We start from the raw sequence: 15,403 nt of genomic DNA on the forward strand, positions 1-15,403 counted from the left end.
TTTTGTTTGAGTAATTATAGTAGTTTATTTCTGTTAGTGGCAACATTTCTAGTTTTTTTTTTTCAAGTTTTTCACTTAATATTTTTATTTTATTTCAAATTTATTTCAATTAGCAAAATCAATTTTAAAATAGTTTTATTTACCTATAACAACACTGGCGTCAAGAACATTTGTCTTTACTCATACTAAAGAATATTGATCTAATTTTTTTGTAGTAATAAACTTCATCATCCAACACCCATACCATCTCAAATGAAAAATCTTGCATTTTCCTTGTAAATCTGATGAAGGCCGTAAAAATGCTTGGATAGTAAATAAAATAAACAGCATTTTATGCATTCCAACAGTGTGATATCATGAATTAATAGAAATCTGCAGCGGTTAATTAATGTGTGTGATCACCAGTTTTATACTATTATTTATATACTATTATAGATTTCAGTTATATTTTAATGTAGCTTTTATTTATTTTCAGTTTCAATTTAATTTTAGTTGAACTTTTAGTCATTTTGGTATGTGCTTTGTCGTTTTGTAGTTTTTTTGAATATTACTATTTAGATTCCTTTTTTTAATGTTTTGGCTCAATTTTAGTTATTTATTTATTCCCAATTAGTCATTTTAATGCTTCAACTTAAACATATTTCAGTTAGTTTTCAAAGCAACATATCTAATTTTTAATCAGGTTTTTCATATAATATTTTATTTCAGGCTTTTTTCAAAAACACAAATGTTTTTAATAGTTTTAGGTTGCACAACCCTATCCTCCTGTGACCTTCTGTTTTACAAATAAGAATCTGAATTCTGAAACATACACAGAAACCTTTTGATCTCAGACCTGCATCTCCTGCTTTTGGCGGGAAGATTTTCAGTGAATAATAACTTAAATGTCTATATTTTCCAAGTCAAACAAGGCACATGAAGACGCACCACACCAAGTTTGCACGACTTTGATGATATTTTCTGTCAATTTTGGATAAATTTTTGGAAAATTCAGCATGTTTCGAAATCAACGAGATGAGTAAACAACTCCAGAGCTTCCCTTTTACGGTGAACTACTCCTTCACTTTCCCTGTAACTCCGAACAGAATAAACAGGTTGAAGCTCTTCGCTGTTAATCACGCTGACAACGAGATCCCAAGCAATTAACTGTGACTTCAACATGAGCAACTGGCTTTTAGCCTGTAGATCTAGACAGCGGTTCTCCATCAGAACGACCACACACAGGCCTTTGATGCATTAGCACGCAAATCTTCAACCAGACACGAACACACAGACACACACACACACACACACACACACACACACACACACACACACATCTCATGACTGAAGCTTACTTATTAACACAACAGCACTAAACTCCCACAAACACACTGCCACACACGTTTACTTTCACTTAGACGGCTGAAATTGATGGACAGGTTAAGAGCGAACCAGTCGAGTGGTCTAGCTGAGATTTTATACTTCGATACGGTTATTAGGGCTGGGCGATATCTAAATATTCACAAACATTTGTGATCATTTGGCAACATAAAGATTTAGGGTATTTTTGTATGTTTATTATTATTTCACTTGGTCTAAATATTTCATAATGTCTTCTCAGATACATAAACTTCAAAACCAAAAATGCCGATTCATTTCCATTAAACTTCCATTTAAGAAACTGAAAAAATGTTCACTTTTCACATATTAAAATATTTTAGTCAAATATATATAGGCAAGTATGTCTGTTTATTGTTTTCATATATGCTACCGTTCACATGTTTGGGGTTGGTAAGATTCTTTTAATTGATATGCTCACCAAGTCTGCATTTATTTGATTAATATACAGGAATTTGTAAAAAATATTATTCTTTTTTAAAATGTGAAAATATAATAAAGTGTAATTTATTCCAGTGATCAAAGCTGAATTTTCAGCATCATTACTCCAGTCTTCAGTGTCACATGATCCTTCAGAAATCATTCTGATATGATGATTTGATGCTCAAGAAACATTTATGATTATTATCGATGTTGAAAACAGTAATTTTTCAGGATTCTTTCAGTAAAAAGTTCAAAAGAACAGCATTTATTTGAAAATAAATCTTTTGTAACATTATAAACGTCTTTACTGTCACTGTTGAACAATAGAGTAAACTAGAATGTACATTTCCTGAAGAAAATGTGAGTGGTGCTTGCAGTGGCAAAATTCGGCACGGTTGCTAGGGTGTTTCTAGTGGGTTGCTAAGGTATTATGGGTGGTTGCTAGGTGGTTACTAGGGTATTCTGAGTGGTTGCTAGGCGGTTGCTAGGGTGTACTGGGTGGTGTGTTTAAATACAATTATTCTCAGTGGGAAAAGTGTGGAAAATATGGCTTGCTTATTTTTTAATACATTAACTGTGTGTTAGTTAAATATCTTGCCAACAATTACTGAATGATTCATCACACTTATTTACACAAAAAATAATTTAAAGCCATTTCAGAGAGAATAAATAACTAATGAGATATATGTATATCATCAAAAAGCTGAAAATTATATTTTAGCTATATCATCCAGCCCTAATTGTCTCATCCATGATCTGCGAATCATCTTTTAACAGACAACCCAAGGCCATCGTCTGAAACACTGAGCTGACATATGGAAAGATATTTTTAAGTGCACAAATATGAACGACATATGCTTTTAATGTCATTTAAATACCAAATAATCAACATCAAATTAATATTTTATGGATGAGGGTCTCAGCTCTGGGTGAAGCAGAACGCATTCATACGCACTGGTAAAGAGCCTCAGATGGCATTTTCTTGAAATGTCACCCTCAAAATGTGAGATGCAACGGGGTGTTTATGATCGTTAAACGTTAGTTCACCCAAAAATTTAAATTCTGTCAGTAATTACTCTCCCTCTGAGTGAGTTGACGTAGTGTAACAGTGCAGCGCTTCTGGGTTTGTACGTCAGAACGGAGGCTCACTATTGGCTGATGCTGGTCATGTGTGTGATGCTGGCCAATAGTGAGCCTCCGTTCTGACGTACAAACCCAGAAGCGCTGCGGTGTTACACTCCGTCAACTCACTCAGAGAAACACAGAAGAAAATGAAGAGTTGAATAAAGTCGATATTTTTGTTTGTTTTTTGTGCACAAAAAGTATTCTCGTCGCTTGATAAACTTAAGGTTGAGCCACTGTAGTCACTTGGACTATTTTAACGATGTCTTTACTAACTTTTCTGGGATGGCAGATCTCGATTACAGAGAAGCCTATGGAGGAGTGATCCAGCTCTCAGATTTAATCACAAATATCTTAATTTGTGTTCTGAAGATGAACGAAAGTCTTACGGGGTTTGAACAACTTGAGGGAGAATAATTACTGACAGAATTTTCATTTCTGGGTGAACTAACCCTTTAAGGGCCCTATCTTGCACCCGAGGCAATTGACTTTGTACACCGACGCATGTATCATTCCTATTTTGACTTTTCCCTCCACAGACGCACGTCGGTAAATTAGGGAATGAACTTGCGCTCCCGGGGGCGGTTCAGCGAAAAGAGGAGGCGTGTTCCGGCGCAAACGTTCCCTGGTGCTATTTTGCAGTTTCAGAAAACAATTCCGTCACTGACCAGGAGAAACCTCGTCTAAAGTCAGTGGCGCATTCAGATGCTATTTTAAGAACACATGCTTGGCCATAATGTAGCGTGTGCACAACGCGCATGCACTTTGATTCTCACTTTGCAGATGCAGCAGTTCACATTTTTGCAAACCATACATAATTACAAGGAAAAATATTCCACACGAGGGAAATCATTGTGGTGTCCATGAAGATGTGAAAAAATAGGCATAAATCTAGCTTACACATTTACCCAAATTATCATACGCCTGCTTAACTGAAGCTAATTTGGGTGTGTTTCTCCATCCCCAATGTCACTTCTCTGTGTTTTACGGCCCTGACGAGAACGCCGGTCTCCTCGGCTGTGAACCACTCCTGCAAATCCGCCGTTATAATAGCAATCCGCCATGGAACAAGCGCGCCTGCTCTTAAAGGGAATGTATGCTCTGATTGGTTTATTTCAGGTTACGCCCAAACCACACCTATGAGTAATGAAGCGACTTCAGACTAACTCATTTAACATTTTAGATTAGATGTTACATTTCAAGAGTCATTTATCCCGACGGTATAATAGCAACAGCGCCCGAGACCCGCCCACAAAGTTACTTGCGTTTCGCGTTTGATACTTGCGTTTCAGATCGTTGAAATAGAGCCCTAAGAGTCGTGAATGATGCAGTGTGATGATTTCTCTTACTTTGCTTGATAACATGAACTCGTACGGAGTCAGAAATCCTCTCCGCGGCCTTGTACCATCGTCCACTCATTTGCTGAACCCACACGCTCACTTTACAGGAGTAGAATCCTGCGTCAGACATCTCCACGCCGTGAACTTTCATCTGGAAATCCCACTTCCCCAAGCGCCTGACGTCCACAAGCTCGGACGTGTTGTTCCTCAGGCCGTCCCGGCTCAGGTGTGCCAGCGTACGACTGGTGTTCAACATCCACGTCACCTCCAGCCCCACGGAGAGCTCGGTGTCCAACGAGACCGAACAGGTGAGCAGCAGCGGCTCTCCGGTGGATAATGTGCAGTTGTCCTGAACCACAACCGTCAGGGAGTTCGCTGAGGATTTCAAAGAAAGAGATGGAACAAAAATAACTCAGATTGTAATGATACAACATTTTTTGGGGTTACACCTTATGGTAACACTTTATTTTACAGTGTCCTTGTTACATGTTACATGTACTTACCATAGTAATAACAGTAAATTATGCATAATTACATGCAACTAACCCTCAACCAAACCCTAACCCTACCCTAACCCTATAGTAAGTACATGTAGTTAATTAATATTACCCAGTACTTAAATATATAATTACACCGTAACAATGACACATTAAAATAAAGTGTAACCCACTTTATTTGAAGGTGATGTAGTTATTGTACTTACTCAAATAAGTATTAATTAAATACATGCACTAGCAATAACAGTAAATACCAGCCATAAACCTCATGTTTCTTGGGTTATACTTTATTTGGTAACACTTTATTTTACAGAGTCATTGTTACATATGTTACATGTACTTACCATAGTGATAACAGTAAATGATTGCATAATTACATGCAACTAACCCTCAACCAAACCCTAATCCTACCCTAACCCTATACATGTAGTTAATATTCTACTAAAAGTATAACCCACTTATTATATAGTACGTACATGTAGTAACGCGTGACTACATCAGCTTACCATTTATTATTACCTAAAGCTATTAAAAATCGTTTTTTAACGATGTTGCCTTGGGATAATTGAAGCTAAATAAAATAAAAATACAAAAATACAAAATATGAAAATAAAAGCGCATAAACATACTAAAACTTAAACCCATAAAAAACTATTTTATATATATATATAATATTAAAATAACACACATTTAACTTTTTCTTCAATACAAAGAAAACAGTTACAAAAAAACCCATAACACTAATAGTCATTAAGATTTATTTCAACCGGTGTGACGTCATATCAACCAAAATCAACCAAAACCGAGTTTGTTCTGGAGTCTGAAACAGCTTGCAAATGCGAACTCTTTCCGGAAATGTAGCTCTGGCTGCTAAACATTCGTTTTATGGCACTTTTAAGGCCTACGTTTATGGCACTTTTTGCTGTTTGTACTATATACTTTTGTAATATGAAAAAGAGCAGCAGGAAGAATCTGCAAACCATCTACTTTTGAGTTTTGGAAAGTAATTTGGGTTTGCAATAACATGAGCGAGGAAACGGGGGAACTATTCCTTTAATTTCTCCAAGCAAACTCTCAAAATCATTTATCTGGGGAACAATGTGATATTCAGTACGTCTCGCTTAGATTGCACAGGCTGCTTTGAGTTCTCTTAACATCTTTCGGTAACAATCTCAAACAACATGAAGTCTCTGAGAGTTTGTGTAACGTCTGCTGGATGGGTCTCTGGAGTCGTCCTGATTTTAATTAAAAACTCTGCAGTAACATTGACAGTATATATGGTAACCAGACAGGAATTTCACCGGCTATGAGGATTCAAACAGCCTGGTTTGTGAGAAAGGTCTGAAGACATTAAACAAGATAAAACTGGACAAAAAGAGCACATCTATTCTTCTCAAGGGAGGCGTTGGAAGAACTGAATAACCATAATCGAAACTCTTTCGTTTCTCTTTTTCCTCCAAATGCAACTTATTTATCAGTTTTATCACACTTAAAGATCATCTGAGCAAATTACATAACAGCGATTCATCATAAGTACTTTTATCATATCAAATCTGATTATTTCATGGCATAATCTTTGATCATGTATCTATAACAGTTTCCCAGGAGGGCACAACAACACAACTAAACTGATAAGCAAAAACACAACAAAATAAAACAATAATGCAACAGAATTAAAAGAATAGTTCACTCACAAATGTTCATGTCAGAATTTTCTCTAGATTAACCTTTCCTTAAAACCACAATTTAATATGAATAGACGTTTGTTTTTTCAAGATTTGACAATGCATCATTTTTATGTAATTTAAATGTAATTTATAATTTAATTTCATACATCATTTAATTTAATTTAATGCATCATTAAAAAATGAATAAAATGTATAGTTTAATTTGATTTAGTGCATAATTTAATATACATTTAAAAATATATATAATTGAATTTAATTGAATGCATAATTTAACTGATATCATTTTAACAAACAAAAAATAATATAATGTATAATTTAATGTAATGCATAATTTAATATACACAATTTAAAAAACAAACTATTATAATGTATACTTCAATGCAATGCATATTTTAATAAACATAATTAAGAAACTCATATGTTTTTTATAATTTAATTTCATTGAATGCACAATTTAATTTACACAATTTAAATAAAAAAACTAATATAATTTATACTTTATTGTAATGCATAATTTAATATACATAATTTCATTGAAAACAATTTAATTTACATAATTAAAAAACTAAAATTAATAAAAATGATAAAAGCATAAACATGTTTGTTTGGAAATATAACAATTAAGCTAATTAAAAATATTAATGAATACAATAATAGTATATAAATAAAAGTAAAATATGAAATATAAAAAAATATAGATGCATTTTGTCTCAAATGTTTGTCTTAAAAAATGAGAAATGCAAATAAACATAATTATGTGTTGCATCATTTTTTACAAATATTTCAACTGAATTAATTCCATTGCGTTGTGGCTTCACTGTGTTGTGCTCCAGCCTATTTTTATCGTGTTGCACCAGAAATGAACTAACCTGTGGGGGTGACAGTCACTTCCCCCATTTCCATCGTCTTCTCCTGAATCCTGTTCCAGATTCCCTGCTCTCTCGTCCACAGTCTGGCTGTGCACACGTACATCCCTCCATCTTCCGGCATCGCTCTGGAGAGCACGAGACTGTGCGAGACCCCGTTTCCCATTTCTAGACGCATCCCGCCATCAGTGTAGCGTCCCGTGAACCCGTCGCCAACCGTCACACCCAAATCTGGGCCAAAGGTCAGCAGGTCCTCTAGTACAGACGAGCCCTTCTGGACCGACCAGGTTAAAGACAGGTAAATTCCTTCGATGAAGCTGCGGGAGACGTTGCACAGGAGTCTAATGGATCCGCCCTCGGGAACCACAGGGTTTGGGGTGTCGGGAGCCGCAATAAGACTGTTAGGAACAACTGAAATAGAAAGATAAAGGGTGCATCAGTGTGTCTTTTCATCTTTTTAATTTGACATGAAACAAAGTTTCAAAACATTATACGCTGTTAAAGTTTTAAATGCAAAAACAATGCAGGTAAATTCTAAGGCAAATGCAACCAGTAATTATAACTGGTTTGAACGACACTTTGTTTGTTTTAACACTCCTTGCGATCAATGAATTACAGTAATCATACAGCAGGAAATGTCATTGCGCACATCATCAATCCATTGGACAAAGCTTATATACAGACACACATATAAATGAAACAAAACACAAAAAAGATACAATGTTAGTCTGACAATAAATCCAACTTTGTGTCTGCCAGGTCTAACCACATGAACATCATTCATCACCAGTGACAGAACCAGATCGACAAGTTTAACCAATCGTGTGGAAACAGATGTGTAAAGGTTCTGCAGGAAAACAAGTTAACTCTCTCCGCACAATGCTTTACTGGCCATATCACAATTAAATATGAGTTGTTGGCCCTAAACCTCCCGCTTAGAAAGGAAGAGACGAGCATGTAAAATGATAAAAAATGAGTGGAATCTATAATTATGACTGTAGGCTATAAATGTAGTTTACTTGTTTAGTAAATGGACTAAACCCACTAGTCTCATATTACAGTCTCATGTTTCAAAACTGTATGTGTTTTCTTCCATTGTAAGTGCGTAAATAGACGGACAGAGGGAAGGACGAACATATGGATGGATGGATAGAAAGTTGGACAGATGGCTAGATAGATGGATAGATAGATGATAGATAGACGGATGAATGATGGACGGATGGATGGATGGATGGATGGACGAATGGATGGACGAATGGATGGATGGATGGATGGATGGATGGATGGAAAGTTGGACAGATAGCTAGATAGATGGAGGGATGAATGATGGATAGATGGATGGATGGATGGATGGAGAGAAGGATGGACAGAAAGTTGGACAGATGGCTAGATAGATGGATATACAGTATAGATGGATGAATGACGGACGGACGGACGGACGGATGGATGGATGGATGGATATATAGAGGGATGAATGATGGATGGATGGATGGATGGATGATGGATGGATAGAAAGTTGGACAGATAGATAGATACATGGAGGGATGAATGATGGATGGATAGATGGACGGAAAGTTGGACAGCTAGCTAGATAGATGGAGGGATGAATGATGGATAGATGGATGGATGGATGGATGGATGGATGGATGGATGGACAGAAAGTTGGACAGATGGCTAGATAGATGGATGAATGATGGATGGATGGATGGATGGATGGATGGATGGATGGATGGATGGATGGATGGATGGATGGATGGATGGATAGAAAGTTGGACTGATGGCTAGATAGACTGGTGGATGATGGACGGATGGACCGACGGATTGATAGTCATAGACAGACAGATAGACAGATAAATGGATGGATGGTGGGACAGATGGAAGATAGATGGATAGATGAACAGATGAATGGATAGACAGATGGACGGATGGATGGACGGATAGGCAGATTATAAATAACTAGCCTAAGATGCTGTACTGGTCTTGTCTGGAAAGTGAACTGTAATTATTATGATTTTTGTTGATCTTTCCTCTTTACACACTGAGGGACGAGTCATAATTATTTTCAGTGCTAACCAACAGCATTCAGAACGGCAGTTAACCGATGAGTTTATCAGTGCGGATCCCACTGATCTGAGATCTGCCAGAACTCCGCACCTGCTACAGTGAGTGTGTAGCGGACAGGAGGGAACACAGCACCTGACGCTGGGAAGTTAGTGTGATCCTAGTGTTCATCAGGAACACTGCTTATCTATTCCCGCTGAGAGAGAAAACATGAAGACAAACCCGACAGACCTCAGAACTGTGGTAACAAGGAGCGGTTTCATGAAGTCCACATCATTAGAAAGACTGGTTACACTTTATTTTAAGGTGTCATTGTTACAGTGTAATTATATATTTAAGTACTGAGTAATATTAAGCAACTACATGTACTTACTGTAGAGTTAGGGTAGGGTTAGGGTTTGGTTGAGGGTTAGTTGCATGTAATTATGCATCATTTAATGTTATTACTATGGTAAGTACATGTAACATATGTAACAAGGACACTGTAAAATAAAGTGTCACCGACAGACCTTTAACGGATCAGCATACAATAGAGTTAATGTTCGTTTGAGTTCATATTGCAATCTCTGACTTTTGATTGCAATCTGAGCCCAGTTTGAGACGCTGTTGAGATTACTGGACTCTTTCTGAGAGGAAGCAAAAATCTCCATTTGCATTTAATCCCATTGCTGTCAGGAGAAACAATTAAGATGTTTTACATGTCCTGTGGGTTCTTACGCAAATCTGCTGTGATTACACTAATTTTCAAGACGTTCAGTCAGTGCTCATGAACTAAAGATAATGATAATATCATTAACCCAGTGAATTTTGCATAATGAACGCTGTTGGCATTCAGAGAGACTTGCTAGTCCACAGATAAAAAATAATTACGTTTCCACTGCAAAAATGGTTTTGAACACATCAAACAAAAGCCGTTAGCAATTAATGCATTGCACAACTTTTTTTTTTTTAAATGATCTTTTAAATGTGTGTTTGTATTAAAAACGTAACATTTCTATGAAATCTTTTCTGCTCATGCATTATGCATTTGTACGCAATGTTTTACGTCGGATGAGTTTTAACTCTTTAAAACAACATATAAATAATCAGCTGGACATCTGCTTCATATTGATATTAAACAATATTATTGACTTGCATAAAACTATTTAATTTAGACAGGCTTTTAGCAGATCAGCATAAAATCTTGAGATATTTTGGAGTTATATTTCACAATATTAATGTGTTTACAGTAATAAATAAATGCAGCCTTGGTGAGCACAAGATACATATTTTAAAAACATTTTTAGAAATGTAAATAAACATAATTAAGTCTTAAAGAAAGAATCAACCCAAGGTGGGAATGGGATGGATGGATGGATGGATGGATGGATGGATGGATGGATAGACAAATGGACGGATGATAATATCATTAACCCAGTGAATTTTGCATAATGAACGCTGTTGGCATTCTGAGCGACTTGCTAGTCCACAGACAAAAATAATTACGTTTCCACTGCAAAAATGGTTTTGAACACATCAAACAAAAGCCATTAGCAATTAATGCATTGCACAACTTTGTGACATTAATGACATTGCATAACCTTTTCTGTTCATGCATTATGCATTTGCATGCAGTGTTTGTGCCAAATGAGTTTTATTTAAAACAGTTTATACATTCTCACCTTGCAGCTGGACATCTGCATTATAGTTTCCACTCATAATGGAGTCAGTGCTGGGAGTACTGCAGTGGTAGGCGGCGCTGTCACTAACTCGAGCCTCTTCAATCCTCAGTTCCACTGCGTTGTCCGCTAGTCGTGACACGCTAATGTCGCTGCTCTGTATGCGGTCCTGAATAGAGCGATCTGAGAATGTTTGGTCAAACGTTGAGATCACTTTGATGGATTCTGTCCCTCGCTTTACTGTCCACTCGAAGTCCTGCTCCTCCGGGCCCTCGTAGTCCGAAACATTACAGCGAATAGACAACGGCTGGCCCTCGACCCGGAGCAAAGGGCCCCTAGACACCGTCACCGACCTGCAGTGGCATAAACCTTTAAAACACAAACACAACAGAGCTTTATTGATTGCTCTTTATATCATATTAAATTTCAAATATGTCAAATGGTGTTGGTAGAGCATTTAATGTGTGAAACAGAACAATCAACCTCAGTAGGGACTTTTATTGTGATTTATTATGGTTTTTTTCATAGTGTAAAAGTGTTAACCCGTAGTTGTTTCCTTAAAGAGCCGTTTCTACTTAACTGAACCCATTCCACTTGGTATAAATTAATGTATTTAGGTGATTTTGGCTAGAATAAAGCCAGTTCATTCAGAAAGGCTTTCAGTAGATCAGAATACAATCTTGTAATATTTTGTAATAATAGTTTACAATATTACTGTTTTTACTGTATTTTTGATCAAATAAATGCAGGATTGCTGAGAGACTTCTTTCAAAAAACCTAATTCATCAAAACTTTTGGCCGGAGAACATAAGTGAGTCTTACAGTAAGAATCAAACCCTTTTATTGTTTTTTATTATGATTTTATCCACTTCGTAAAATGGGAACCTGCAATTGTTTACTAAAAGAGCTATTTCTACATGAATGAACCCATAAAAACCCGTTTTGTAGGTAAATTGAATGGATTTAGGTGAATTAGCGATATTTTTGACTTGCAGCATATCAGCATAACATTTTGGGATATTCTGAAGTAATATTTCACAATATTAATGTTTTCACATTAATAAATAAATGCAGCCTTTGTGAGCACAAGATACATCTTTCAAAAACATTTAAAAAAATCCAAATTATTCTGAACTTTCGGAGAAACGTAAATGAACATAATAATGGATAATAAGATTAATTAATATTAATCTTAATCTATATAGATTAAAGAGCTATTTTTACATGTTTTAACCCATACAACTTTTTTGGTATAAATTAATAAATTTAGGCGATTTAGGTGATATTAAATAATATTTTTGACTTGACTAAAAAAACTGTAAATTTAGATGTTATCCTTTTTAAGATACCATTTTTTTCAGTGCACGTGTAACTGAGGAAGCATCACTAATTCGCTAATCTGATAACCTGATTTATGAGTTTCATAAGCATACAATAGTTTGGCATATGGCACTTTACAATGGGATTATGAGGATTATCTTCAAAGCACATGATGGCACTTTCATAAAAGACCCCAAATGCAAATGAATCGCTATGCTAATGATAACTCTGTCTCTCTCACCCCACTAGACTTGCAAATGACACCAAACGAAAAAAGACTATCCTAAAATATTCCTTTCTTACAGGAAAGCTCCTGAAACACAGGCTGACATGCTGAAGGAACCTTCTGGGCAACTTCAAAACTCGGGAAGACACAGGAGAAATGTGTTTGTAAAACCTTGTTATTTTCACCATATACTCATTTATTTTCTTTTGGTGCGTATTAAAAGTCCATTGGGATTTCTGTCAGCATAGGGAAATAACAAATTCTTAATGTTCAGCTTTGAAGTCGATAGAGCAGTGTTTATGAGACCGCTCTATAATATAAATGAATACAGAACAGCAAGAAAATAGAGGAGAGGTGAGATATATATATATATGAAGAGTTCAGATGCAAATGCCTCTAAGTGCCATCTGAAATTTCCTTCTAGAATGATCATTTTTATCAAGCTTGTATGTTTATGTTCACTTATTTCACATTACTGGCAATGCAAAGTACCTATTAATTGTCATTAAAGTGAAATTACTGAACTAAATCTAAAACTGGTCAGAAATCAAGACATACATTTCTATAATAAGAGGTTTATTTAGGTCTCATGTAACATTCAACGCAACAGAAGTAGACAGTTTCGCCCTTCTTTTCTCTTTGGCTTGATCTGAGTAAAGAATGAACTGTCCTTCAAGGGTTCCTTGCAGTATTTTTCAGTTCAACAAAGAATCTGTTTTCATAAACAGCCAGTTTTGGCTGCGCAGCGTTCATGATTTGCTTTATGCTCTTTGAAGATTAAAACATTTTTGGTGTTTCATGACAGGTTCTTCAGATCAGTGTTTTGGAGCCTGGCTTCTTTAAACCCCTGTATATTGAATGTTTTCTACAGAATTAGAGAATAAACAGTAATTTGCGGAACTTACAATGATTTGACCAATTACATGAAACCTTTTCGATTCAACTTAGAAACCTTAAAGTATCAGGTTACATGCCATTCATGTCACATACAACTCAGTTTCCAACTTTCATTTTGTCATCACATGGCATGGCATGTTAATTATAAATGATAATTATTTAATATTTTGCAAATCTTACATTTTTATAGACTACTATTTTTGACCATGTTAAAAAATACATAATAAATCAATACAATTTTATAATAATGACAATACGAGCATTAGTCATTTTATATGCAAATGCTACACTTTGTATTAAGTAAGATACTATAAACTTTGAATTTTTGACCACACAATTAAACAAAACAAAATCAAGGCAGAACAGTTCAATGATGATGCTCATTCAATATGCAAATCTATACTATCAATATGCAAAGGCTATATGTTATAGGCTACTACTTCATTTGAGGTATTTACTATGAAATTTGACCATGTAAATCTAATAATAGTAAGAAATCAAGGCAGAACAACACTATAATGTTTGGCAGATTTAATTAGATCTCATTTAATATGCCTTTGCTATATTTCCATTGAAAGTACTATACATTTTGACCATGTAAATCTAATAATAGTAAGAAATCAAGGCAAAAAAAAAAAAAAAAAAAAAAAAAAAAATCTACCCAATTTGACCCTTAAAATCACTAAGCTGTAATCAGGTTCATATTAAATCATTTACACGTCGCCACGAGAAGCACATTTTAGTCACCTTTAGAGAAAACACTTTGACTGTTTCTGACTATTTGCCTTGACAGGAACGCTGTTACTCGTGTTAATAAGACAGGCTGAGGGTTTGTCTTCTGTTCCCGAAGGAAACTCACCGACAGCGGCGAACAGCAGGATCAGCGCGCGCGTGTTTCCCATGTCCACCGCTTACTCCCGATATGAGCTGAAGACGGACTGAAGGACAGACAGACACACAGGTTCACACACACACATACACCTGTGATCCGGAGAGAGAGAGAGAGACCCTCGCTGGGATGACGTCAGGATCGCAGTTTGAGAGCGAACGTGAGATGACTGACGCGCGCGTGCGCGCCCGTGATTGATTCACGCTCGTGGAGGTTTAACGACCGAATGACGGAAGTGAAGCGGGATTCCCTACGTCTCTCTCTCTCTCTCTCTCTCTCTCTCTCTCTCTCTCTCTCTCTCTCTCTCTCTCTCTCTCTGGGATAGATAGATAGATAGATAGATAGATAGATAGATAGATAGATAGATAGATAGATAGATAGATAGATAGATAGATAGATAGATAGATAGATAGATTATTCAGTATTATTGCAATTTAGTATAAGTTTCAGTTCCATTCTGCAATCACAACTGTAATCTGTTTAGTAGAAAAATGACTTTTAAATTGAGTTATCATTCTCTCAGCACAGCAAATTAGAGCCGTATAAGCCTACTGTGCCATCTAGTGTTGAGAAAACTTATAGTAGACACTTCCTATATGTGACTTTCAGTACCCTTGAGGAACAACCTTAGAATAACCTGGAGTACACCGACTCACTTCATGTTTACAGTTCACTTTCTTGTTGGACTCAAACCAGCAGCATTCTGGCTGTCGGCTCTGAGCCATTGAGCCAACCCTAACCCTAACCCTAACCCTAACCCTAACCCTAACCCTAACCCATATATACCAGCTCATTCAGTGTATATATGAGTATTGTTTATTACACTGCAATCTTGAGTTTGCGGTGCATCTTTATTAGCAAGAGTCAGTTAATGTGCCGCTATCAGGGTAAAGGTGCGGTTTCAGTTCGGAGAAAAAAGAGAGAACTGAGAATAAAATGTTAATCGATTCTGTTAGTTTCCTTCTGCTTCTAACATCAGATGGAGACTGCTGCATTATGGTCAAGAATGACGCATAACATCCTGATTGTAAGGCAA

General features: G+C 36.2%; 1 protein-coding gene across 2 annotated transcripts in view; it reads right to left on the bottom strand.

The window, feature by feature from the left end:
* ptgfrnb (prostaglandin F2 receptor inhibitor b) overlaps positions 1-14,576 on the bottom strand; it is a 45,274-nt gene extending 30,698 nt beyond the window's left edge. The window contains exons 1-4 of one of the 2 annotated variants that reach the window (XR_013820345.1): positions 14,338-14,538; positions 11,039-11,404; positions 7,320-7,727; positions 4,275-4,640 (exon numbers count right to left, since the gene is read on the bottom strand). Coding sequence is in view for 1 of the 2 variants with exons in the window: in XM_079864061.1 (XP_079720187.1) it covers positions 4,275-4,640; positions 7,320-7,727; positions 11,039-11,404; positions 14,338-14,380 (1,183 nt within the window). In the remaining variant the exon portion in view is untranslated. Of the gene's footprint in view, positions 1-4,274; positions 4,641-7,319; positions 7,728-11,038; positions 11,405-14,337 lie in introns of both variants that reach the window. The other variant, XM_079864061.1, reaches the window with a different exon arrangement.
* Positions 14,577-15,403: the final 827 nt, after the last annotated feature.

Source organism: Squalius cephalus, assembly GCF_949319135.1.
Source record: "Squalius cephalus genome assembly, chromosome: 2".
Taxonomy (NCBI): Eukaryota; Metazoa; Chordata; class Actinopteri; order Cypriniformes; family Leuciscidae; genus Squalius; species Squalius cephalus.